This window comes from Manis pentadactyla, chromosome 4 (assembly GCF_030020395.1).
Source record: "Manis pentadactyla isolate mManPen7 chromosome 4, mManPen7.hap1, whole genome shotgun sequence".
NCBI classification, from domain to species: domain Eukaryota; kingdom Metazoa; phylum Chordata; class Mammalia; order Pholidota; family Manidae; genus Manis; species Manis pentadactyla.
The window spans coordinates 143,904,145-143,929,634 of record NC_080022.1 but is presented as its reverse complement, the minus strand read 5'-3'; the positions used below and the strand labels follow the sequence as shown (position 1 = coordinate 143,929,634).

The 25,490-nt window shown below is 57.4% G+C and overlaps 1 protein-coding gene across 15 annotated transcripts in view; it reads right to left on the bottom strand.

Annotated features, from left to right (window-relative positions):
- MYO18A (myosin XVIIIA) overlaps positions 1 to 25,490 on the bottom strand; it is a 91,389-nt gene that overhangs the window by 18,881 nt on the left and 47,018 nt on the right. For 13 of the 15 annotated variants that reach the window (XM_057501100.1, XM_057501093.1, XM_057501101.1 and 10 more), the window contains 28 exons: positions 25,044 to 25,131; positions 24,735 to 24,841; positions 24,446 to 24,622; positions 23,885 to 24,098; positions 23,482 to 23,624; positions 22,765 to 22,865; positions 21,880 to 21,943; positions 21,412 to 21,556; positions 21,087 to 21,107; positions 19,106 to 19,282; positions 18,809 to 18,899; positions 18,383 to 18,575; positions 17,466 to 17,552; positions 15,343 to 15,484; positions 15,031 to 15,190; positions 14,073 to 14,259; positions 13,507 to 13,747; positions 11,051 to 11,160; positions 8,212 to 8,277; positions 5,242 to 5,370; positions 4,377 to 4,520; positions 3,904 to 3,993; positions 3,663 to 3,782; positions 3,335 to 3,446; positions 2,816 to 2,943; positions 2,362 to 2,516; positions 465 to 588; positions 185 to 385 (listed from right to left, as the gene is read on the bottom strand). In XM_057501100.1, coding sequence (XP_057357083.1) covers positions 185 to 385; positions 465 to 588; positions 2,362 to 2,516; positions 2,816 to 2,943; positions 3,335 to 3,446; positions 3,663 to 3,782; positions 3,904 to 3,993; positions 4,377 to 4,520; positions 5,242 to 5,370; positions 8,212 to 8,277; positions 11,051 to 11,160; positions 13,507 to 13,747; positions 14,073 to 14,259; positions 15,031 to 15,190; positions 15,343 to 15,484; positions 17,466 to 17,552; positions 18,383 to 18,575; positions 18,809 to 18,899; positions 19,106 to 19,282; positions 21,087 to 21,107; positions 21,412 to 21,556; positions 21,880 to 21,943; positions 22,765 to 22,865; positions 23,482 to 23,624; positions 23,885 to 24,098; positions 24,446 to 24,622; positions 24,735 to 24,841; positions 25,044 to 25,131 — 3,717 coding nt within the window. The remainder of the gene's footprint in view (positions 1 to 184; positions 386 to 464; positions 589 to 2,361; positions 2,517 to 2,815; positions 2,944 to 3,334; positions 3,447 to 3,662; positions 3,783 to 3,903; positions 3,994 to 4,376; positions 4,521 to 5,241; positions 5,371 to 8,211; positions 8,278 to 11,050; positions 11,161 to 13,506; positions 13,748 to 14,072; positions 14,260 to 15,030; positions 15,191 to 15,342; positions 15,485 to 17,465; positions 17,553 to 18,382; positions 18,576 to 18,808; positions 18,900 to 19,105; positions 19,283 to 21,086; positions 21,108 to 21,411; positions 21,557 to 21,879; positions 21,944 to 22,764; positions 22,866 to 23,481; positions 23,625 to 23,884; positions 24,099 to 24,445; positions 24,623 to 24,734; positions 24,842 to 25,043; positions 25,132 to 25,490) is intronic. The other 2 variants (XM_036889787.2, XM_057501088.1) reach the window with 1 other exon arrangement.

The following is a 25,490-nucleotide window of genomic DNA, read 5'->3' as shown; positions in this document are numbered from 1 at the left end:
TCTTGTGGAAAGCTGCATGAAAGCTGATTATTTTCATGCTGTGGCTGGCACAGATCTGGTGCTCACATTTTGTGAGTAAATAAAGGAATGAATGAAGGCATGTGGGATCTTGCCCTCCTCTGGCCCACACCCCAGAGTTAGCTGTGGGGATGGTGATGCCTCCCTTGTCCAAGCCCTCCAGTACCTGCTCCAACATCTGGATGGTCCCCGCCTGCTCATCCAGCTCCTCTTCCTGATCCTTGACCTTGGCCTCCAGGTCCCGGAGCTGTTTCCTGACCCTGGCCAGAGAGGCCTCATCCTTGGACTCTTGCGAAGAAATATCCTGGAGCTCAGCCTCCAGAGAGACAACCTTCTGGGTGAATCCTGCGATGTCCATGTCTTTTTCCTGAAGTACAAGAGAAAGTGAGGCTGGCCCTCGCTGGGAGGGGAAGGGCTGGAGAAGGGGTGGTGGGCAGCCCACATACCTCCAGTTGCTGCTTCAGGCTGAAAGCCTCAGCAAGGAGCATGTCCTTTTCCCGCTGCAGCTTCTCTCGCTGCAGCTTCTCCCGTTGGGCCTCCTCATGCGCCTGGGAGAGCTCACTGTCAAACCTGTGAGGGAGCGTGGCCAAGTGGCTCCTTCAGGTAAGGGAAGCGCCCGGGCCTCTGGCCCCTGAGGCTGCCAGAAGCAGAGCCACAGAAGTGGACAGGGCATGAGGAGTGTGGGGACTCGGGCAGCCCAAACTTGGGGCCAGTGGTAAGGTGACATTCGGGGGTTACAGGTCGGGCCACTGAGGCCCTGCTGAGCAACCTGGTCTGGGATGGGGGCATTTCACTGAGTGTGTCCTAGGAGCTCTTTCACCAGGTGGGGCCAAGAGGGACCCAAAGACTGCTTCCCGGAGAAGAGGTGGATGAACTTTTCCCAGAGGTTAAGTCTCAACCTTTTCCATCTCAGCAGATCAATGAATGAGGGAGCATGGTGGGAGCAGAGTGGGCATCAGAATGGGTAGCAATGGACATCCTGCCTTGTCTAACTCACTTTCCACTATTCAGCTCAGCAACTCTAGATGGAGCATGTGGCCTTCTGCCCCCACCTCTGGGCACCAGGCCCACCTGCCCCGGCAGTACCTGAGTCCCCACAGGGACACTGCACACGGGGCTAGGAGCCAGCAGTCCCACTGTGCCCAGCTGGCAGCATGCTCCAACAGGCACACGGTCCACAGTCAGGAGCCTCTTTCCTCACTCCCCCACTCCCCAGCCTTCCATTTCCTGCCCAATGACTCTACATACAGAGCAAATTGCTGAAATTCCTCTTAACACCTTCCTTGAATAGTTAATCGGGTTCCTGTTGAAAAGTGAACAGCTCTCCCCATCCCAAGCCAACATCAAAAAAGAAAAAAAAAAGTAAAAAAAAAAAATCCCCAGGCAGCTGAAACCTAATAAGTTGCCCAGCGGGGAGTGCAGCAAGATGGTAAGTAGGCCAAGCTGGCACTGTCACTGGGGTGCTGGGCAGGGGGTCCCACTAAGGGTGCCCACCTTGAGGTGAAAGGGAGGGCTGGGGTGCAGATGAGAACAGGGAAGCAGAGTCACGGTGCCAGGCAGAAGAAATCTAAGATCTTCCTATTTCTCTCTCTCCCTGCAAAGCAGCAGCCCAGCTGGGAGAACGGTAGTAAGCCCAGGAGACTGAGGGTAACCCAGGGTTGCTGCAGGGACTCAGCTCAGCCCTTCTCACCCCAAGGTCGTGGGTGTGGGGCTGCCCCTTCACAAAGGCAACTGGTGCCTTTGCTGAGAATCTTCCCCTGCAGAAGGGAGACGGGTGCTATTCTCACTCCCTGGACACCCTGCAGTTCCCAGGGTGTGTGGGTTCCCCGGTGTTGCTAATAAAGGCATCCCATTCCCATCCCCAGCCAGGGAAATTAATTTAGATTGGATTTTCTCCTCTGAGGGCTACCTCCTCCTCTGTGTCATTACCATAATGAGATGGAAGTGGCACGGTAGTTTAACGACATTAGTTGGGAGAGTGTGTTCATGCTGCTGAGACAAGGGAGAGATGGGGAGCTGGGTGGAGGCAAGGGCCAGGGCCAAGGTGGAGTAGCTCCCGTCCTTGCGGGCCAAGGCAGGGTGACAGGCACATGCTGGGCGGAGGGGGGCCGGGGAGGGTCCCAGAGCTGGAGGCCTGAGCAGGCCCTCAGTGGGGATGCGGCTGAGTGCCCCTCAGAGGTCAGGAGGGAGACCCGTTTACATGCTAGGACAAGGGACCATGCAGGCAAGGTCCCTGGCCACATTCAGGCCCTTCCTTCCTGCCTCCCTGGAGCAGGAGGCAGGGAGCCCTGCCCGGGGCTGCTCTAGGAAGTCCTCCGCATCCAGGGCAGCGGGCCCACGCACCTCCTCTGCTTCTTCTCCAGCTCATGGTTGCGGACCTGCTGGCCCTCCAGGTGCAGCTTCGTGTCCTGCAGCTCAGCCGTCAGCCGCTGGCACTTCTTCTTGAGCTGCTGCAGGGCCCGCTGGCTCTCGTCACTATCTGCCTGCAGATCCCCGAGCTGGGGCCAAGATCGGGTGCAGGGTTGGAAGCCATTGAGAGGCCCAGGAGTTTGGTGGAGGTGAGGAGGGGGTGGGTGAGAGAGGCGGAGACCCAGGGATGAAGCAGTCAGGACATCCAGGAAACCTAAGGCACTATGAACTATAGTTTGTCCTTGGTTGTCCCCTGCACAGACAGGCTAACCTACCAGTACTTCTCTATTGCTCCAGGGCCCGCCAGCCTTGGGACATTCACTGGGTGGCGTGGAGCCCCTCCTAGTCCCTCCCGGACACAGTCCTCTGCTCCTTCCACCAGACTCACCCTCCTCTCCAGCTGCCTCTTGTTCTGCTGCTCCACCTCCAGCTTGTCCTCAAACTCCTGCTGGAGCCGCTTCTTGGTGAAGTCCACCTCCCGCACAGCTCGCTCATACTTCAGGCGCCACTCACCACCTGCAGGGTTGGGGGAAGACAAGGCAGGACTGAGCTGCTGAGAGTCCCCGAGAAGAGGCAGAGGGGAAGGAGGGGACAGGGATGGCTTCCTCCCAAGCCAAAGGAGCCACTGGGGAAGAAGACTAGAGAGTGACGTGGCTGTGTGTGCTGTCTTCTCCCCAGAGGCTGCCAGACCATGGTCTCAGACATTGTCATTATCATAGTTACAGCCCTCAGTGATAATCCCCTGCATTTACTGGCACCTCTACTTTCTCATCTGTTAATTTCACTTCAGCCTTATAATGGCCCTCCCGATAGGAGACAGGTCTGGATAAGGCGAGTGGCTACCCAGGGGTGGGCATCAGAGCCTGCCACCGGGGCCACAGCCGAGCTCTTCCAGCCTCAGACCTACCTGCATCATCGTCATCCACTTCCCCATTGATCTCAGCTGCCCTGATGAGACGGGCTTCCATCACTTCCATCTCCATTACCTCCATTTGCTTCTTCAGTGCATCATACTGGGTCTGCAGAAGAGGGCTCATGGGGTATGCCGTGCCACCCTATCACCCCGTCCCACCTATGCCCCTGAGCCACCCAGACCACAGTCACATGCTCATTACCCAGGATAGAGGAGGGTGCTAGGCTAGTGGCAAAGATACCACCTGTTTAGGGGTGGAGGAGTTGGGTGCTAGAGTGTGGCAGCCACCGGCGTGGCTATCTTCACCCCAGCCGGCCCTCACCTGCAGCTCCTTCATCTCCTTCTCGGCTCGGAGCCGCTCTGCTGTCTCTGCGTCCAGCAGCTGGGAGGCGGACTCTCCTGTGTTACGTTCATCCGTCAGCTCCGATGTCAGCTCTGAGATCTGGAGTGGCGGGGAGGGAGTTGCCACCAGTCGAAATGCTGGCCTCACTCAGCCGGAACGCTGGTGGAGAAGGGCACTCTGGGGTGATGGGCCACCCTGCGGGGTGCTGGGAGTCACTCACCCGGGTCTCCAGCCGGTCACTACTGAGCCGCAACTCATTCCGCTCCTTCTCCACCTTCTCAAGCTTGCTCCGCAGCTGCTGGATCTCCTCCTAGGGCCAGTGAGGAGGGCAAAGCGAGCCAGAGGCGCTGTGAGAGGTGGGGCCTGGGAGCTGCACCCTCAGGTGAGTGAAGCTGGTGAAGCTCAAGCCAGGACACAGGGAACAGAAAGCCACTACCTCTGAGGGGCTCCTATATCTAGACCCATCCTCATATGCTGAGGATGCCTGAGATTTTTATCCTAAGAGGCTCCTTGGGGGCTCAGCCAGCACCCCAGGGGGATACCTTCTGTTTGATGGGCATAGTTCAAGGATACCAGCTCTCTGGACTTGGAGTACTTGGAAGCCCAACACAAGCTGGCAAGACCCCTGCCCATGTGGATGAACTATGGTCCTTTCCCTCCCAGTGCCTTGGCCCTGCCTGGGCCATTACGTACGTCTTTGCTCCGGATCTGCTCCTCGGACAGCTGTACCTCGACGAGGGGTCGCACGGTGGTGAAGAGCTTCCACCAGGGCCAGTCCTTCACTCCTTTGTTCTTCTTGATGTTCTTCTGCACGCAGCGAATGGCCAGGTCCTGGATCTAGGTGGGCGCGGGGTCGGGGGCACAGAGCAGGGCTCTCAGGCCCAAGCCACGCTGGGATCCACACCCCCACCAGCACCGTGGCTGGGCTGCTCCTCCGGCCACCGGACCTGAGTCAAACTCTCCCTCTGCCACCCTTGCCCTCAGCCTCCCTCCACCCCTCAGGGAGTGGGTGGCAGAGAGCCTGGCCCTGGGAGCACCACACTGGGCACTAACTGCTCCACTGTCATTAGGAATAATTTCATCTGCTTTATTTGCTGCCTGATTATTTCTAGCACCCTGGCCTAGATGTGCTATAAAACCTAATCTTGCTGAAACACAAGAGGTGGCGGTGCTCGCTGTTTTATGGACTTGCTAATAAGAAAAGGAGTCGCTGACACAGCTCCTTAATCTTCATGGAGCAGCCTATGATCCAGAGCCCACCTTTGCCTGGGCCCTGCTTCCTCCAGCCCCCCAGCCCTACCAGGCCACGTGGTCCCTCTGCTGGGCACACCAGCACTCTTGCTGGCACCAGGGAGTGTCCACTGCCTACCCGGGCCCAGGCATGGTGCCCAGGGGAGGTCTCTGCATCTTCTCCCCCAGATAACAATAACTCAGAGCCTCCAGACCAGCCTCTCCTGCCCCGACATGTTTGTTCCCTTGAGTCCCCCAGCCCGCCCTAGGAGCTCAGCTCTGCCTGTCTAGGCTGGGGAGTGGGACAGGGATATCCCCGGAGCAGCACCTTTTTCTTCTTGAAGTGCTGACGGGCCAAATAGCCCCTGCAGGCTGCCTGGAACAGGGTTAGGTTCCTGCTGGTTTGCTCATCCCGCTGCTCCTCCAGCCGTGCCAACGTGCCTGCCCGGAAGAACACCTGTGGGGAAGCAGGCCGGGTGAAGGCCAGAGTCTGGGCCGGGGGCAGCCCAGCAGAGGAAACCAGCAGGTGCTGGAGGGCGGCCTTGGCTTAGGAAAAGCCTGAAAATCCAAGTATCCAAGAGAGGAGGGAAGGAGCAAGAAGAGGCCACAGCAGGAAGGCTGAGCAGGGAGGGCTGGGCTGGGGGCCAGGGAGGTTTCTGAAGGGGTGGAGTAAGGTAGGAAATCTGACTTCAAAGAGGGGTGAAAGTAGAGGAAAGCCAAAGGGGCGATATCGGGGACAAGAAGGAAATGAGGCAGCTACTGGTCAAATGGGAGAGAATGCCCCTCTCAGCCTCTCTGGCGGCTTCTTCCCCCAGGACAAAATCACTGTCCACGCCTCCTGTGCCCAGAGCCCACCCAGGGCCCAGCCGCCTTTGGCACCTGGCTGCCCGGGATCAGGTGAAGCAGATGGAGGGGTGTGTGTGTGAGAAGGGAAAGGTCCAGGAAGTAGTGGGGGGGACCCAACTCTGCCCCCTCCCTACTCAGTTTCATTTCAGACAGTCTCTTCTTTCATGTGCCCCACCCCCCTACACACACCCAGGTTTCATCTCGTGAAAAAGCCAGTGGGGTGGGTGGGGGTTGGCCCAGGCAAGGGACCTGTCATACAGGTTTGGGGGCTGGAGGGCAGGCTGGAGAGGAACCAGCTAGTGCCCCCACACCCAGCCTTTCCTCTCCCCTGCTGGTGTCCTGAGCTGGCTGGGTAATTTCCCTATTAAGAGGGCTATGCCCATCTCTGCCTTGCCCAGAAAATTCCCTTTCATAGGGCAAAGAGAAGATGTGAACTCCACAGGAAACACTCAGAACCAATAGGCACCATACCCCCAGGCCTCCCTTCAGGGAAGAAGTGGGAATCAGGCCTAGACTTTCTGCTGAGAAAGCTTTGCCTCTGGTGACTGCACAGAGACCTGGTCCCCTGAGGCTGGCTCGGGAAAAAGGCAGTTCCGTCCTCTGTGACATTTCCCCAAATCCCACGTGCAGGCTGATCACCCAGGATCTCCTGTGGGTCTTGGGCCTTACCTGAACCTTGATTTCCCACAGAGTGTGAGCCTGAGATTCCACCAGGGGGTGGAGAATGTCCAGGTCTCCCAAGAGTGGATGCATATGCTAGTGATCACCATGCGCAGCTGTTGGGCTACGGCAGAGTCAGGGGCCAATGGAGAATGGCCCCAAAACACAATGAGAAGAGAAAGAATAGTCTAGAGACTAGGGCAGTGAGCCTCAAACCTCTCTGGGACAGCTGTACATTTGTGGGGTTAAGAGTCCTTTTGAGTAGGAGGTGAAAGCTCAGGGCTATCTCTTCCCCAACATACCCATCCATAAAAATTTTTCAAGTAACACAGGAGGCTCTCAGACTCCCCCGAGCCCCGGACTTGACTCCCCAGGTTCTTGTGGGCTCATATGGAGATGCCCCCTCCTCTGAAGCAATGTGACACACACACAGGGATCCTCACTCACCAGCCAGTGTCAACCACAGTCCAGAGCCCTGAAATTTCTCTGCCATCTGACTTTTACCCCTAATTTCACCCTGAGAGAACATCTGACTGCCCCTAATTCCACCCTGAGCATGAGTGGGCCCTGGGGCTCACCCGCCTCAGTGATGTGCAGAGGGCCCAAGATGGCAGCGGGATGAGGACTAGTCTGTACGGCCCACTCCTGCCCAGGACATGCCTCGGGGAGGGTCACCCCCAATGCTGGCAAGCAGCAGCTCAGCCTGCTGGAGAGGCAGGAGCCCACCTGGGAGAGACTGAGAGGCAGAAGTGAAACCTTTGACTGCAGGCGTCCCAGGGAGGAAGCCCAGCTGGCAGCTGGCAGGGGCTGCCAGGGCCAAAAGGAATAGGGAAAACCAGGGACAGCAGAGACACAGATACGGTGAGGGGACAGGAAGGGGGTTCCTGGTGAGGGGAAGGGTAGCAGAAACCAAGAATGTGACTCAGAGATCCAGAACAGAGAGAACAGAGCAGACAAGAACACTCAAGCCTTTTCTGAAAGCATCCCCTTCCACCTCACGCTCCCCACAAGGCCCTGAGACCTGGAATTCCTTCCCTTTCTGCAGACAGCTGTCAGGTCCAGAACCTTCTTTGTGGCTCCCAACTGCTCTTCCTCCCCCCGAAGACCTTGGAGCACATACGTGGATGCTGCCTGTCAAGCCTCCCAGTCTTGAGAGGGAAGGGTGTGCAGGGCTCCCTGCCCCACGGGACGTATGATCAGCTGAGCCTCTGGTGTGGGACTATGCGGCAGACTGGCACCCAGGCTGGGTGTGCCTGCCTTTTATACACCACGTTCCATTCAGATGAGGAATCCAGCCTGAGGGCAGGTTGTAGAAGCACAGCCTCGCCATGCCCAGAGCTCTTTGGGGACCCTGCTGGCCCTTCATGGCTCACCCAAGGGGGCCGTGCCCTCTGGGGCGCTCTGCCTGCTGCCTTCTCACTTTGTCCAGCTTGCCCCTTCTTGTTCCCCACTCCCCACACCAGGATTCAGGGCAACCTTCCAACCTGCTCCCTCTGGACATTGCAGAGGTGTTCACGGCACTGGACTAGCCAGTTGTTCAGAAGGTAGAAGGTCAAGTTTGCTGCAGCTGGAATATCTAACTTCCTGGCCCCCAGCCCTGAAGGCGGCTTGGGAGGAAGGACAGCCCCCGAGTGGCTGGGGGTGAGGGGACCAAGGGTTGGGGGGGCAGGACTCAGAAGGGTTCTCAGGAGACTCCTGAAGTGAGATGGGGCAAGGCGAGCAGGGAGAGCAGGAGCAGAGGGCCTGCCATCGGGCCAGGGCGACAGGGCGCCTTCCTGCAGGGACAGCTCACCCGGCTCAGGCCCATGCAGCAGCTGCTCTTCTCCAGGTCCAAGGACTCCAGCAGGTCCTCCACAGCCTGCAGAGAGAGGCCTGTCAGGAAGCCCTGGGGCTCCCCATCCCCACGCAGCCCTCCTGCGTACTCCATCAGATTGCCCATTATTTATTCATCTAAAGCTTCCAGTGTGCCCTGGGTTAGAGTCAAAAGGAATAAGCCGTCTTGCCAGGGAGGAAGACAAGTGAATAGAGGAGGAAGCATCTAAGTCAGACAGGGGACCGTGGAAGGCCTCCTGGAGGATGCGTGGCTTGTGCTGAATCTTCAGATACAAGTAAGGATTGGCTAAAGTAGGGGAAAGGGCATTCTGGGCAAAGGGACAGGCATGAGCAAAGGCAGGGAAGCCCAAGACAGAACACCCTGAAGGAACTCCAAATAGTTCAGCAGAACTGGAGTGAAGGAGGCAGCAACTGGGGGCAACTAGAGACTGGGTGGTGGCCAAGGCCCATGGAGGCCCTGGGTGTCTCTCAGGGTGGGGCAGGGTTAGATCTGCATTTTCCAGAGGTCCCACCGGCACTAGGTGGGAGGATGGTTGAGGACCCCCTTAGGGAGCCAGTGTGGTAGGTCACAGAAGGGAAGGCTGGAGCCTAACCCACAGGGAAGAGGGGTGGAAGATGGGGGGAGACAGCCATTAGGGAGACAGAGCCTGGTGGGGTGTGGGGGAGGGGTCGCTGTGGGGAGGAATCCAGGGGCGACACTGAGGTTTTTCTGACTTCTGTAACTCAGTAGGTCACGGTGCCATTCTGCAAGGCAGAGGATACAGGGAAAGAGTACGTTTGGGAGGAGATGCAATCAGTTTGGTTTGAACATGCTGAGCTGGTGGTGCTATCAGGCGCACAGGTAGAGAAGTCCAGAAAGCAGCTAGATAGAAATGCACGTCTGGGGTTCAGGAGAGAGGCCTGGGCTGGGGGTATTGACTTGGCAGCCATCAATACATATGATAATTGAAGCGATGGGTGTAAATAGCCCAGGAAGAGGTTGTAGGATGGAAAACACACTGGGCCAAGGAGTGAGCCTTAAAGAAGAGAGTGATGTTGACTTCAGGGGCAAGTGGAGGAAGGGAATCTCAGAAGGACAAGGGAAAAACCAGGAGTGGCAGCAAAAGAAGATGAGCAGAAAGTGTTTTAAAAAAGAACAGGGTTGTCAATGGAATCACATGTTGCTAAGAAGCTCAGAAAGATGCACATTAGCTCTGGCAACAGGGAGCGTGTGGGGAGATGGGAAGACTAGTCCCAGGGACAGGCGCCAGGCTGCTGTGGGTGGAGGAATGAATGGTGGAGGAGTGGGGAGGCAGGAGGAAGATACTTATGGTACAGGGAAGGGGAGAGAGAGACAGTAGCCCGGCCTGGGAGAAGCTCCTTCAAAAGAGCCTGGTGGGAGGCTCCTTCAGAAGAGCGATGTCTGCAGAATGTTTCTCCACTGAGAGAAAAGAGCCAAGGGAGGAGACGCTGAAGAACAGATGAGGGAAGAGTTACCACTGATGGAGTAGGTCTCCGGGGAGACCAAAGGGAATGGTTCAAAGGCACAGGACGAGGGGACTGGGCGAGGGGAGGGACACCTCTCCCACCTGCACGGGCGGACTGGCAAGAAAGAGGCACCTGAGGAGAAGTGTACAGAGGAGGAAGGCAGGGGAGGAAGCTGGAGCCTTAATTTTATTAGTGTTTGGAGGCAAGAACTGACCTAGAAGGTGGGGGAGGATTTGAGGAAAAAGATGGAGAATGGAATAGCAGGAAAGGAATGTGGAAGAGGGGCCAGGTTAAGAATGGAGCACAGGGAAAACTCGCCAGGCCACTCCCAGAGCCCAGATTGAGGCTGGAGACCATGAACCTGTAGGAGTTCAAGTCCATGCATTTGTGTAATTTTCTCCCACAGACCTTGGGAGCCCCAGACTGAAGGGTGCAGATGCCCAAAATCCAGCCCGTCAGGGTGGGGATAGGCAGGGCAGGTGCTATGGGAGGCTCAGGAGAGCTGAGGGTGATGAAGGCCAGGTGACCAGAGGATTGGATCATGGTGTCAAGACTGAGTGGAAGAGGAAGTGGAGTCAGAAGAGAATGGTCAGAGAAGAGAAAATGAGAGGTTTCGATGGAGTCAAAGAGCAGGTGTCCTGAGAGGAAGAGAGGAGTGAGACGCACAGGTAGGAGCTGTGGTTGGAGAAGGCTGAGCTGCAATTTAAGATTCCCAAGGCAGAGTGTTTCCAGTGATGACAAGGTGCTAGGTGCAGCCGTGAGTGGGAGCCTGGAATGGAGGTCAAGGGGACAGCCTGGAATGGCAGGGAGACGTCCCCTTCTGCAGCCCTGAATTCACCAACATGGGCTGACAAGGGCCCCAGGAGCCTTTGGCTCACCCTGCTCCCGGGAGGTTTGCTATACCAGTCTTCCTCCTAGGAGAGATGCTTCCTCCACCCTGTGGCAGCTTCTTGCTGCAGGAACTAGTGCCGGATGTGGAAGTCACAGTGGGGGGCATAGGCGCTACTAGGGGACACATCGAAAACACTAGCTCTAATCTGCTCCCTGGGAGGCTCCTGGATGATTGTCTGGCACACCAGAGAGCAGATGCCCCCACCTTGGGCCTCCAAGAAGGGTGGCTCTTCTCCAATTCCTACAGTCCATGCCCGGGGCTGCCTTTTCGCCACCACCACAGCTTGGCTGCCATGCACCCCCGTCCTCACCCTGGTCCATCAAAACCAGGAGCCTGAGCAAGGGCCAGCCGGGCTGTCTCTAGGGAAGGAAGGGCAGCTGCTCAGAAGGGTCTGAGCAGAGGGATGCAGGTCTGACGGGGCTCTAGGGCCCAGACCTACCCGCCTTTCATCTACCACGATGTAGTTGCGCCCGTGTTTCTTGGTCAAGTGAGGAGCCAGGACATCGAAGCGGCGGCGGAACTCAGAAAATACCATGTGGTCGGGGTAACCTAGACAGAGAGCAGCCCAGAGCCAGACCCACCAGTGCCTCACCTGCTCCCAGCACACCCAAAAGCCACTGGTGTCCAGGCAGCTCACAGGGAGTCACCCAAAGGGGAAGAAACTGAGGGGGCAGGAGAGTCTGCAGTGGAGGTGGGCCCAGGAAAGGAGAGCAGAGGAAGGAGGAAGGGGTAAGAGATAGGAGGCTGAGAGGACAATTAGGGCTGCCCCACAGTGGACCGCAAGCTTTAAAAAGGGAGCAGGTTCTTTTAGAAGGAACCAAGTTCCTTGTCTGTGAGGTGTGCAAATGGGACGGCTGACTGCCTGGAAGTCATGCTATGGAGATAAAAGCCTGGCTGATCTCTAAGATGCTCTCTAGCCTCCACATCTAACAATGTCCTGAGGACTTAATAAGGAAAAAAAAAATGGACATCAGAGAGTAGCTGAGAGGAAAAGATCATGGGCTTCGGGGTGGAATCCTGGGCCTGGCTCTCAGTATCAATGTGACCTTGGACAAGTCGCTCAACCTCTGGCTCAACCTTGGTTCCATCATCTTTAAATGGGGGACCTACTACTTATCTTGCGTGGCTTAAGTGAGAAAATAAGTAGAAAGCACAGCGTGGCTTAGGTGGAGGGTGTTTAATGAGGTGCTCCCTTCCTCATTCCCTGAAGCTGGGTATCAGAAAGCTCTCCCTTCCTGCCCCCATCCTGACCTTGAGCCCAAGGCCAGGTGACCAAAAAGACTTGCAATTCTCTTTTCCTATGGAGTGTTCCTCTAACAGAGACCCTGACTGTCTGGGCGTGAGGTCAGGGCAAAGGCGAGGTCAGGACGGTCACCAGTGGGAGGTTACCCCGAGTCAGCTGAGGACACTAGAGCCCGCCATACAGGAGCAAGAGACCCACTCCTACAGAATCACAGAATTTATAACTGACAGGGGGTCTTAGATCAGATACAACTCATCTTCTGGATGTGGAAACTGAGGCTTGAGAGGTGGAGCGACTGGCTTGCTCAAGGTCACAAAGGCTGCAGCTGGAGGCAGAAGTGGACTGCAGAGCAGCTCCTGACAGCCAGCTGGGGGCTTGCTCTGCTATACCAGCCCAGCCAGCTCTGGGAAATCCTCCAGCTGGGAGATGAGGCTGATGCATGTGCCCAATAATTGAAACAGGAGGCGGGGGCCACTGTGGGGCCAAGACAAAGTGAGCTATTGATTGTATCTGAATTGCAATTAAATTGATGGGCTGGGATAGCAGGTCCGGACGCCTGGCATCTTAATTAATCATCAGTGCTATCGATGGTGGCTGGGGGCTGGGTGAGGGGAGGCGGACCTGCTGCTGGCCTCATCGATCTGCTTGTTTGAGTAAAGCACATTGATTTTGGTTCAGAGTGGTAACAATCTGGTTTTGAAATAATAAACACCAACTCCATATCAAGACATGGGGACAGATCAATGATTTATTTAGAGCAGGGCAGAGAGCCCTTTCCTGGCTTTGGCTGCTAAGGAAAAATGACAGTGGCCAAGGGGATGCTTAAGGGGACCTGGTTGTGGGTGGGACCCTGCATGCTCTTCTAGCTAAGGGAAAAAGAGCAGAAACCAATTCATAACTTCTCAGGCAAACAAAGCCCTACTCCAGGGGCATGAACTTGGAAGCTGCCCTATTTGGGTCAAATCCTGCTCTGCTAAAGAGCTGTATGACCTTGGGCAAGCTACTCACTCTCTCTGTAGCCTCACTCTCCTCATCTGCGGACAATACTAGTACCTACATCTCATGAGGTTATCATCAGGATTAAATGCATTAATGTGTGTGACAAGTTTAGAATAGTGCCTGACAGGCTGTAAATGCTCTAAGGACCTTTAGTACTATTACCATCACCCTTTCTGTCCCCTCTTCCATATAGGTCTGTAAAAAGGGTCTGTCTGACTTTTCTTGGGAATTTTAAGTACCTCATTTCTCATTGCAGGGCTGGTCCAGCCACCTGCCTGCTCTTGGAGGTAGGTGCTGCCCCTGTGCAGATGGCTCTGTGCGGGCATGGGTCTGCTGCTGTGGGCAGAGCTGACCCATCCAAACCAGGGGAGGGGGACAGGGCATGTGGGGCAGGGAGGGGAGGGGACAAAGAGGACTGGAGTGGGGAAGGGAGAAGAAGAAGAGAGGAGCTGACAGGGTGGAAAGAAAAGGAGAAAGGACCAGACTGGGTTGGAGGACGAGATGAGTGACCCCACAGAGCAGAAAACAGATCTGGGACTAGTCCCGGGAAGTGAACAGCACCCCTCTAGCCCCATGGGTCCCACTGGGAGGAGGGAGGGGCAGGGGCCGCTCCAGAAAAGAGAAGCAGGAGTTGAGAGGGAAGGAGGCCCTACCTTGGCGGTACATGCGCATGGCATCAAGCAGGCGGGAGCCACGGAGCTGGGCACGGAGCAGAGGCACATCGAGCCGCAGGAGCCCAGCCTCGCAGTGGTCTCCCGAGGGCAGGTCCAGCTCGCTGCTGCTGCTGACTCGGCGGGAGGCAGAACGGGGCTCCCCAGCCCAACCCTCCGCCACAGGCAGGAAGCAGTGCACGAAATGCAGTTTTGACTTCTTGATGGTGTCAATGAGGGCGTCCTGCCAAAGGGGAAGGGACACCCTCAGTGGATTCAGATGGCCCAGCCTGTGCTCAGAGAGCAGGGACCTGTGCCAGCATATCCATATCCACTCCTCACAGGATGGCAGGTGTCCCACCACTGCCAGGACATGATAAGCCTGGACAACTTTGCCCTCACCAGGCCTGAATGGCCACTCAGACAGCAGCAAAGAGGACCCCACCAGGAGCAACCAAGTCAGGTGGGATGCTGAGTGGGCACCAGGTGACCTGAGTGTGCCCAGGATGCCCAGGGCACTACCTGCCAGGGGCAAGGAAGGGCCCCAGGGCCTGGGCTGGCACACTCACCACCTGTAGCTTAATCTGGATGCACAGTGACTTCTTCTTGACAGCTGCCATGCCCGTGGTGAAGGTCTTCCGCACGCTGGTGGCCCGGCGCAGTGCCAGCTGGGACCCTCCCTCCAGGCCTGCAATGGAGCCTGACAGCACTGTGGCGCTGCCTGCCCGGCCCAGGAACAGGTTGCTGATGATTTTTCTGCCAGAGGCAGGAAGGCAAAGGAGGAAAAGAATTCACATTCATGGAGCAGTGGAGGCCATTCCTTCTAGCTGTTAGGACACCACTGTGGCCACAGGCCTGGATTATCTGGGCTGGGACTGCCTGTCCCACACAAAGAAATGGCAGAGAAATCTTCAAACAGTTAAAAGAGAAAACCAGGGTGGGTGGAAGCCCTGGGCGGGGGGTAGGTCGGTGGGGATTGGACAGAGCGGGGCCATCTATCCTGTTCCACCACCAGGGAGGGCCAAGGTGGGGAAGGGGTTTCCAATGTGGCAGGACAGGTTAGGGCTCAGCAGGTTCTAACATACTATATAATCTACTTATTAAATTTACTGGTCATTCTTTGTCTCCCCCACCTTAGAATGTAAATTCTACCTAGGCCCAGGTTTTTGTTTTATTCACTGCTACCTGCCACGTCCCTGGAAGAGGCTCTGTCACCAAGTAGGTGGTCAGTGATCACCTACTGACTAAATGAATGGATGACAGGAATATGATGGAGGGTTTTCTAAGGCTGCTCCTGCCTTCTATGAAGAATGTGGGGGTGGTCTTCAAATTTAAGATTATTGGTCCCTCCCACCACGTCTCTCTCACCTCTACTCCAGGAGACCACCCTCCTGCCCTCAAGGTCACCTGGCCTTGGCTGTTGCCTCTCAGGAATGGAGCCTGCCTACTGGTGAGGAGGCCTCAGAGACCAGGGAGCCCAAAACAGCCCTGGGGACAAGACACAGGCAGAGAAAGTGCTGCTCTTACTTCTGGGAGTCCTGCAGGAGCCGCGGGGCATTCTGGGTGGCGGGGTTCTGCTTGGTGTAGCTCAGCCAGCCAGCCACACTGTACTCTACCCAGTTGGTGCCATGGCTGTGGCCCAGGAGGAAATGGTGGGGTTTGCTGCTGCGCAGGAGGGGGCTTTGGCCTGGCGTGGGGAAGCAAGGTTCAGATCACCAGGGAACAGGCCCAAGGAAGCCCGGGGCCTCAGTAAGCAAGCCCAGGCAGTGCCACTTGGACCATACAGGTGGGTCCTCTGGAAAGGAAGCAGAGGAGCTGCCCTCCTGGGGTGCCACCTACTTTTTTTGTCACCTTCCTGGGGGCCATAGTAGGAGAAAAGGCGTTCCACGATGGCATCCTCCGTGGCCCCTGGCACCAGCGCCTCCTCTTCCAACAGCCACAGCAGACCCCTTGCTTCGTCCGTGCGGGCCAGCGAGCGGACCTATGGAGAAGCAGACAAACCCCACTGTGTCGCACGGAGCTGTGGGAAGGGAGCTGGCCCTTGGCCCCAACTGCACACTATAAACACGTTACACACAGATTCCTGCATGCCAGCACCTGCTGCTTACTGCTGACACCTTGTGGAGCAGGTAGGCAACAAATAAAGAGAAAGAGGGGGCCAGAAAGAAATGAGAGAGGGGAGCCCACAGCAGAATCTGATTCCTAGGACTCATGTCCACAGTCACCAAAGACTGAAGGCTTATAAACCCAAGCCAGCTTTGGAGACTCCTCCATCCTCTTCCTCTCAGAGGTCACAAGAGGCTTGGGGGAACCCCACATTGCCCTCATTCCCTGGGCATCACCTCTTAGGAGGGTTAAATGAGAGAAAAGTCTGTGGGCGAGCATAATGCAAGGAAGCTCTCAATAAGTGATAGCTGTGAGATCAACCCTGGTCCCCTTGAGAGGGGAGAACGCAGACAGGCTCAGGGCATTGCTGGTGGAACACTGCAGGGCTGTAAACTCAAGTGCCAAAAGCATAAGACAGGCGATGGAGTGGATGTGACAGCCAAAACGGGCAGAGCAGGGGCGACTAGAGAGCAGGCGTCCCCATCTAAAGGGAACAATAACCACTCAGCTGCAGAACATTGGTCTAGTGTCGATAAATGCTCCAGGCTTCCAAGAGAAGGTGGAAATACTGGATTCTGGTTTCTACGACACCACGCAGGCCAAAGAAACTAGGCCTGTGGGCACCTCAGGTCTGAAGATTCCCAAGTCTTCCTTAGGCAAGAAGGACTGAACCTCTCCCACACTCTATTCTGGGCTGGCCTTTAGGGGCTGGAGGTCAAGAGAAGTAAGAGAAGTGCCATTTTCCCCTCTCTTTGACCCCAGCTACCTGCATCTCTTCCTCACAGCTGTCTAAGGGAGTCAGTGTGGAGTCAGGAAGCAGCAGAATGTGGCCAGGGATTGATGGGCAACCAAAGGTCCAGCAGAGAAGGGGTATAATGGCTAAGCCCCATCCAAATACATTGTCTGCCTCGCTGCTGCTCCTCAACCAGGTGGCCTGACCTCTCCGTACCTCCTGGGCATGGCAAAGACTCTTGAGGGAGGCCACGACAGGAGCCCCAGTGTCAGAAAAAGAGAAGCTAGCTTTCCTGGGGAGACGTGGACCGGGGCACTTTAGGCATTTGTCCCAGGGCACACTCCCTCTCCCTGGGGCCCCACCCCCTTGCTGGCCCAGCAGGGCATTCCCGCAAGGCAGAGGGAGAGGGAGGCAGGACCCAGAGCAGAGAGAGATGAGTAGCCTAGCAAAGAGGCCTGTTTTCCAATGAAGCACTTTATGTAACACCCCTAACTGAAGATAATCACCAAATGCCGAGTGCTCATCAGACCGGTCAATTCCCTAGGCAGCAAGGTGCCCAAGACACTAGCCCAAAGGGTGACAAAACCAGCCCACAGGGGTTAAGGGTTCACATCCACACAGCCCCTGGGTGGGCGTTTCACAGCAGGGCGCTGCTGCCTGGCTTGGGTGGAATGCTGCCTGCTTGCACCTCTCGGCTAGGCCTCACCGGGTCCTTTTCTTGGGGGCAATGGGAGGGAATGACAGTATCATCTGAGTCCAGTCAGGCCCTCACTTCCTAGGAGGAAACACGAGGGTCCTGGCAGACACACTGGAGGTTCAGCCAGTATAGGACAGGGCCCATGCCTCCACTGGAAAGAGAGGAAGAGCACATTCCCCCCGGCTCAGACACTGGGGCCTGGGGGTCCACTGCCCCGGGGCAGAAGAAAGTGCCAGCTTCCTGGCCAGACCGGCTGAAGGGCAGGGCTCATAGCTCTGAAGTGCTTGGTATCTGGGCCTGACTGCTGGATGCCCCCCAGCCTTCAGTGGCACCACTGGGAGCAGCTTCCACAGGGAGGGCTCTGCCCAGGGAGAGGAATGGGCCAGGGGAGAAAAGGCCAGCCCAGGGCCTCGCTGCAGTTCCTACCAGGGACTGATGGGAGGCTTGGTCCACTGCGGCCACAGAATCATCCACGGCCGGCTCCAAGTCATCAAACACCAGCTCAATGTTCTCCTAGGAAGGAATGTAGAGAGGGTGTGAGCACAGGACCATTTGGGGGCACAGCCCTACATGTAGGCCAGAAGCAGACACTGGGGTCAGCAAGGCCGACCTCCCATCCCAGCGGCTCGCCCCCCCAGCAGCCTGACTGACAAATGCTCACCACCTCCCAAGGCACCACATTGCATGTCTTGGGACAGCCGAAGTCCTCCCAGCCTCCTTTTATACTGAGCTAAATCCACAGATTCCTTTTATTCACATCAGTTGATTAGGCCACGCAGAGTAAGCCTACTTTCAAATTCACACAATCATCCTTGAAACGCTTGAAGACAGCTCCCCTTTTCCTCCTCTGTCTTCTCTCATCCAAGGTGAATATCCTCCCAGTTCTTTCAGCTCACCTCCACATGAGGTAGGGTTCCCCGATCTGGTCCCAAGTGGGACACCCTTTTAAGGATGGGCTCTGAATAATCACCACCATCTTAATACATTAGGAGATGGGGAGACAGGGCAGGCCGGGCCCAACACGCAGGGAGGCAGAACTGCACAGAGGCCATTCCAGGGCTTGGGGGGTGCCTTGAGCACGGAAGACCTCCCAGGGACCCTACATGCATCTTCAGCTTCCTGGAGAGTGAACTCTCGGCAAGTAAGAATGTGGCCTGGGACAGGAAAACTCCTCTCCCAGAGGGCACAGGGGGACCCAAGTGACAGGAGAGTAGAAGCTGGGAAGGAGCTACCAGCAGGAAGGTGGTGCCTCCCTCATCCACAGATGCCCTCCCTGAGGTGCCAAGGCCAGAGGGCAAGGCTGAGGGTGAGGGGTGGCAGGCAGAGGCAAGGTCAGGGGCTACCTCCTTGTATCTTTCCAACTCTTGCACAAACGTGCACTCGTGGAAGAGCCTCTGCAGGCGGTCCTGGGCGTAGTTGTGGCACAGCTCCTCAAAGGAGGCCCCGCGGGCCGACCCACCCTGCTCTGGGTTCTGGAAGCCTGGCGTGTCCACGATCATCATAGAACACAGCGAGTGCTGGCTGGACTTGAGCGCCCTTCATGGGGAGAGCCTGGGTCAGAGCCAGCCAGGCGGCACACTGGACAGGCCCTCTGGTCTGCTCTGCTGTCCAGGCAGCCCCGTCCCTGCCCAGGGGCCCAGAACGCCAGTGAGGATGGGCCCCCCTGTGCCCTCTGCTGGCGGCGGACGGCTCTACCTCAGCAATCACACTGGCGCAGAGGCACCAACTCCAGGAAGACTGAGAGTTCCTGGGCCCTGCCTGGCACTCACCTGTTCACCAGGGAGACGAGAAGGGTGAAGAGCTCACTGTAGAGGCCAGATGCCATGCCCTCTAAGCACTCCAGCGCACTCAGCTTCGGGCCTGAGGGGCAAGTAGATTAGCCCCTGTTCCCTGGGAATCCTCCCTATGCAGGCCCAAGCCAGCATGGAGCCCTGGGGTTCGGCCTCTCCCCTGATGGAAGCACCATTCACCCCAGCAGTCTCCCCTCTCCCCACTCCAGAGATGGCAGCGAGCCCTGGATAAGGCCTCCCAATCACTCCCCCCTCCAGCCAAGGGGCTCAGGGAACCTGTGCCATCTCCCAGGCTGCTTTCGTCGGGGCCCTGGCGGAAGGAGGTAGAGCGTTGCAGGGTGCCACCCTTGTGCTGGTGCTTGAAGATGGCTGAGGAGAGTTCCTCCAGGCTGCAGCCCAACAGGTATGCGGCCTTCTGGGCCCACTCATGGCGGGCAAACTGCTTGCGCCCAGCTAGGAGGCAGAAAAAAGCATCTGGCACCTTGGGTCTTCCTCCTTAGGCCCTCTGAGTCCTACAGCCACGGCCTGGGGAATGGGCATCTTCTGGAGAAAAAACCAGCCCTGATGACACCAGAAGGGCTTCAGGCAAAGCAGGGATAGGCAGCCGCTGCCAGCGCTTCCTGGGTTTCTTGGGAGTGGAGAGAATGGGCAGGTCCTGAAAGAGGAGGTAACTCCACACTGCTGCCACAAGAGGGCACCCAGTCACGGCAAACATCCCTTTAGAGGGCTTGACTCCAGAGGTGCTGACTTGGGGAAGAGCAGAGGATGAGCCACCCACCTATTATAAGCACAAAGACCACCTGTGCCCATGGGGGCCATATCGTGAGACATATCGAAGAGACTCCCTTCTTCTGTGGATGCATCAGGACCCTCCACCTCATTCCCACATATCGGCCAGGGAGACCTCAAACACCCACCCATGGTCCAACAGTGGGGGAGGCAAGAAGGCCGCAGGAGTGAGGGAGCAGCCAACGCAGACACACGCTCAGCCAACAAGTGTCTAATCACGGCAATTAGGGAAATCTAACAAGAAATGAGGTTTTACCTTCCGCAGCTTCTGTAAGGCAAAGGACCAGCATGCAGCATGCAAAGAAAAACAGCACGTTAGCAAACAGTCATCAGTGAGCCGGCCATGGGGAAGGGGCCGTAGGGGGTGGGTGGATGAGCAGACGAGAGGACGCAACCACATTCAGATGCAGAAACACAAACACATACATGCACACCCACTCACAACCTCAAAGGAGTATGTTTATGGATATAATCGCACAGAATGTCTACAAAGACATTCTGCCACACAGACACAGACACACACCGATGCACGCACAGGCACACACACACTCTAGAAATACTGGAAGCCCTGAGGAGGCAACAGGTCCCGCTCAACAAGGCCTATGAGCCGACACGCCCAGAACCTCTGTCTGCAGTCAGTGCTGAGTAGGGGTCATAGGAAACCTGGGCTTGTCACCTCCTCAGAGTGAAAGAACCTCAAGACACGGCCCCACACCCACCTGCCTGCACACTTACACATCTGCAGACAATTTCTTTAAGTCAGGACCTGCTTCTTCTCTGGCAGGATCACTACTGCGGGGATCATAAGGGGCCTGACTCCCAGAAGTCTGTTACCCCCCACCCCCCCCGCCCCCAGTGCTTTCTCCAGCTGAGCAGCCTGTCGCCCTTCTCATCCCAGAGGAAGATGAAGCCAAAGCCCAAGGTGCTATGCAGAGGCAGCATCCCTTTCCCTAATCTGGAGGAGGAAGGGGTGAAGAGGGGCTCGGAGTGCCCGCGCATCAGTGGAATCTCAGAGGAAGGCAGACCAGCTCTAGCCATTCACAAGCTCCCAAGCTCAAGTGCTGAAGCTGCAGCCCATTCGTTACCACGGTGCCTGCTGCCCCCCAGTGGCCTCCACATGCAAGAGGAAGGGACACCTACTCCCAAACCAGTGGAGAGAGAAGACGACTCCAGGAAAACTGGCCTTGGGAAGCACCAGGAAGCCCACCCTACCCCACCTAAGGCCCCCTGGAGGGCATCCTGAGACGTTCCAGGATCTGGATACAAAACAGGTAGAAGCAGCTATTCCTGGGACTCCGCAAAGCCCCATAGCCAACAGGTGCCCTCTCTCCCCTCAGTCCTGGGGCTTCTCCCAGGCCAGTCCCCTCCATTTTGGCAGAACAAGCCCAGCCCCTAGAGAGAGCCCAGGGCAAGCCCCAAGACGTGGCAAGGTGGCCCTACACCCCAGTGAGCGGCTAAGGGCAGTTACCCGTTTGCTCCTCAGGGGCCTCTGTCAGGAAGGGAACAAGAAGAAGAGTTATTCCAGGGAACCCTCCTGAGTTAGGGCCCTTCTCTTCCCCACAGCCCCCAAAGCCCTGAGCCCTGAGCTCCTCAGAGTGCCCCTGCTCACTGCCATCTAAGCCTAGGCCTCAGGCCATCACTGGCACAGATGATCTCCAGGTGTTTGAGATCTGCTCAGGCACAAGCAAAAGAGGAGTGTGCTAACAGATGAGACTGTGCTGGGTGAGGATGAGCTGGGAGTGGCAGGAACCCCCGCTCCAACAAGCCAGGCTGTTGGGACCCCTGCAGGTTACCTTTAGTGGCACTGGCAGCCCCCAGGTGGTAGATGGCGGCCAGGATGAGCCAGCAGGCTTTCTGTTCATCGGGGGAGATGCCCAGCACCTTCATGGCTGTCTGTAGCTTACTGAACTGCTGAGCCGCCTTCTGCTTCTCTTCAAGCTGCAGGGACAGATGGGCACACTGGCTCTAGATCTCAGAGGGGCTGCCCCTCCTGGCATACCCCAGGGCTGCTGGGCCCTCAGGGAGTGCAAGGCTAGGGCAGAGCCGCCCTGCTAGAGCTGGGCTCCTGCATTCCTGTGGGGCCTTCCAGGACATTCAAAGCCCCATGTCAGCTATGTGACAGCGGGCAGGTCCCTGACCACCTGCATCTCAGTGTACCTTCCTCTCCAGACCTGGCTTCCTGGGTAGCAGAGATCCTAGCTCCCAGCTAGGCCTACCCCTGGGGCCCAGGGCTGCCAACCGAGTCCCTCCAAGCTCCTCACCTTGGCCAGTGGCACAATCCCAAATGCACTGTTCTCAGCCAGGTGGTTCAAGTGGAGCTCTGTCCTAGGGGTACAAATGAAGTGTCAGCACAGTGCATGGCCCCCAGGCCAACATCTCCCTACCAGGATGCAAACGGACAGACTCAGCTTCGACTCCTAGTTCTCTGTTCATCAGGCCAGCTGCTGCTACCTCTCCTAATTGGCCTGGACATCGGTCAGAGCACCAGCCTCCCTAGGACACGTCACCAGAGATACCCTGGTGGGTGTCCAGCCAGACCGCTGAGGGGAGCAGGGAACCTGCCTGAAGGGCAAGTCCACCAGACAGAGACATGCCCTCCTTATGGGAAGAGAAAGGAGGGTGAAGCCCTGGGGCCGACTGCTCTGCTTTGTCATTCAACCTTTTTCCAATGAACAAAGACAGCATGTCTGAAGGTCTACCGGGAAGAGCCTGGCAGAGGAGCCAACATGGCGTCAGAAGGGCCAGCTTGGCGGAAGCCGAAAAAAGCTTATGCTTTTGGTCCCGGTGTGGTCACACGCCAGCCTAGCCCCATGTCAGCTATGTGACAGCGGGCAGGTCCCTGACCACCTGCATCTCAGTGTACCTTCCTCTCCAGACCTGGCTTCCTGGGTAGCAGAGATCCTAGCTCCCAGCTAGGCCTGAACACTGAAGGGCCAATGGTGCCCCTCGCAAATCACCAGGCCCCTGCACCCGGGCCAGGATATGGCTCATTCAGCTCCTCATCCCCAGGGCCCGGCTCTGAGCCTACCATGCAGAAAGTACACAATAAAAAAACATTAAGGGATGCAATCGACTGGCCAGGTCTAGGAGCCATCGATGGGGCTGGAGTCCAGAGCCCCCTCCCAGTTCTCTCGGGCCCATCTCACCTGAGGGAGCCATCCCCACAGGCCAGCAGGTAGTAGAAGACATTGAATGTGGCTTCACTGGCTGGGCGTCGAGCCACGCGTAGCTTCTCCAGCAGCATCGTCTGTGGCACAGCATGGAGGGCATGGGAAACAGCAGGCCAGTCAAGCTTTTCCCACCCCGCACCAGAAAGAACCGAGCCCAGGGGAACAAGCAGCTGCATCTTATTCTCAAGGTGCTCAGCCAGAGACCAGATCACATCAGGGCCAAACCCAAGGCAGAAACCAGAGTCGGCTGAGGAAGATAGGCCCAGCTTGTAGAGGGGCCCTGCTGCCATGCCCAGCTCCCTGGCACAGCCTTCTTGCGGAGCTGGACACTTTACGGTGAGGGACTTCATTTAGCATGGAAGGGAAGCAGCCTTGGCTGGGCCTTACTTTACTGACAAGCCAGGCCTCCCGGGGTGAAATCAGCCAAGAGAAGCCCTTGAGCACAGGGCTGTGGTCCTCAGCAGTAGAGTGTGGCCAGCCCCAGTGGGTGGGGGGAGCTGAACCAGGAGATGAGAGAGCAGGAGGCATGACGGGCAGGATGGTGAAGGCTCAGGGCAGAGCAGGCCAGCCCTCCTGGGGCCAGGGTCCGTGTTGAGGGGGCAGGATCCCAGAAAAACAGACACCGGAGAGAGCCTGACTTCTGGGGCATGAAATCAGATGGCCAACCTCTGACTACCCTGAGTGTCCCCTTACCTGAATGGAGGCTGAGGCCACCTGGCCAGCTTGGTCAAAGTCCAGGGAGAGGATCTGGGAGAAGCGGGTGGCATTGCCATTCATGATGGTGGGGCTGTTCCCAAAGGCTTCCAGGAGGGTATACAGAGCCTGCCACTTCTCCACTGCAGATGACAGGCCCAGGGGCCATCAGGAAAGCCAGGGACAGCTCACCCCCAGCCATGGGCTCCAGAGGCCCAGGCAGCATGAGAGGCCAGCCCATGCCTGTTCCCCTAGCACATGAAGGCTTGGAGTTACTTAGACCAGAACTGCCTGAGGATAGAGGGCAGTTGAGGGCAAGGGGAGGGCAGGGAGAAAAAGGCTGGCACCTAGGAGGGGCCTCCATCCCGACAGGTTCTCCCCAGCCCAGTTCCCCCGGCCTCACCAGAAAAGACCTTGTTCCCGCTGCTGCCTGCAATGGTGGCCAAGTACTGCACCAGGTGCTGGCAGCTTGTGCTCTTGCCACTGCCACTGCTGCCCAGGAGGATGATGGACTGGTCCTGACGGCTCATCAGCATTGCCCGGTACGCGGCCTGGGCCACGGCGTAGATGTGGGGTGCCATGTCTTCCCGCCGACAGCCCTTGAACATGTGCATCACCTTGGGCAGGAGAGGGTCAGAGGGAAGCGGAGGCGCTTAGCTGGTCCCACTCAGACACCCTCACCCACAAGGGCCACGTCTTCCTTCCTGGGCCTTTCACTCCAGGGGAGCTGAGGGATTCTGACGCTAAGGTCACATAAGGAAATGCAGATACTAGCCAAGCCCTGGCCTCCACTAGCGGTTAGGGGGAGGGCTTCTGTCCCCACTCCTTGAGATGACTCCTTCCCCAGGTCAGCTGTGAGAGTGGACAGGAGCCCAGGGGGAAGCGGAGGGGAAGGGGCGAAGCCAGGAAGGTGGGAGGTCGCGCGTCGGTCTATGAGGCAGCCTGGCAGCCTGGGGCACCGCACCTTCTCCGAGTACACAGCAGGGGTCCCGCGGGGGCTGAGGACCAGCAGGCTGGGGCCAGCATATGTGTGCAGCAGGCTGGCGCCAGAGCGCTGGCGTAGCGTGTGCAGGACGCTGGACTCGTTGAGGTACACCAGCGAGGCCAGATCTTCCAGACGGTCACAGGAGGGAGCGTTGGCCTGGGGAAAGGACAGGCAGGAGGGCACTGAAGAGGCAGCACCTGTTGGCCATGCTGCAGAGGGGCCTGCCTGCCTGTCCCTGGTCCCTGCCCTCCACAAGCCTCCTGCCAACCTTTTCCACATCATCCTCATCCACGTCCAGGATGGTTCCATCATGGTCTAGTTTCACACGCACCTTCCCCTCAGGCAAGCTAAGTTCCTCAGATTTGAGCTGAGTGCCTGCAGAGCAGGGGAAAGAGAGTCAGACGGGCCTGGGAAGCCTTTGCCTCCCTCTTTGGGCTCTTTGTGATCCTGCCTCCTCCCCACTGTATCACCAGCTTCTCCTGGCTCATCACCCAGCCCTCAGCCAGACCAGGAGGTACACCCAGCCCCGAAACCCGAGAGGCCCAGCCATCTGCACGCTGGGCCTCCCCAGACGCACCCAGTGAGAAGCCATCCTTATGGACCAGCCACACCTTCTCTGTCTCATACCAGGCCTCCTCAGTGGCAATCTGCTCCTCGGTCTTCACCTATCAGAGGGAGGGCAAGAATAGTCAGACCCTGTTCTGGAACACAGAGACAAGGACAGTGGGAGAGAGGGTCATGTGAGGGGAGGGGCTTCCAGAAGAGTCATTGGGCAAGGGAGGACAGCTGGGTGGCAGACGTAGAACCAGGGACATCAAAAAAGGTGGGGAAGCCAGGAGGTAGCGGCAGTCCTGAGGACCAGGGCACAGAGCTAGGAGGCACGCTCGCCTTGAGGGTCTGGAAGACAAGGACACTGGTAATGTGTGCCCAGTACACAACAGACGCCAGGAGAGCAAACCCCAGGCTCTGCCTTAGCTGCCCTCTTCCCCACCTCCCTGTGACCCTGTATGATCAGGATTCTGAT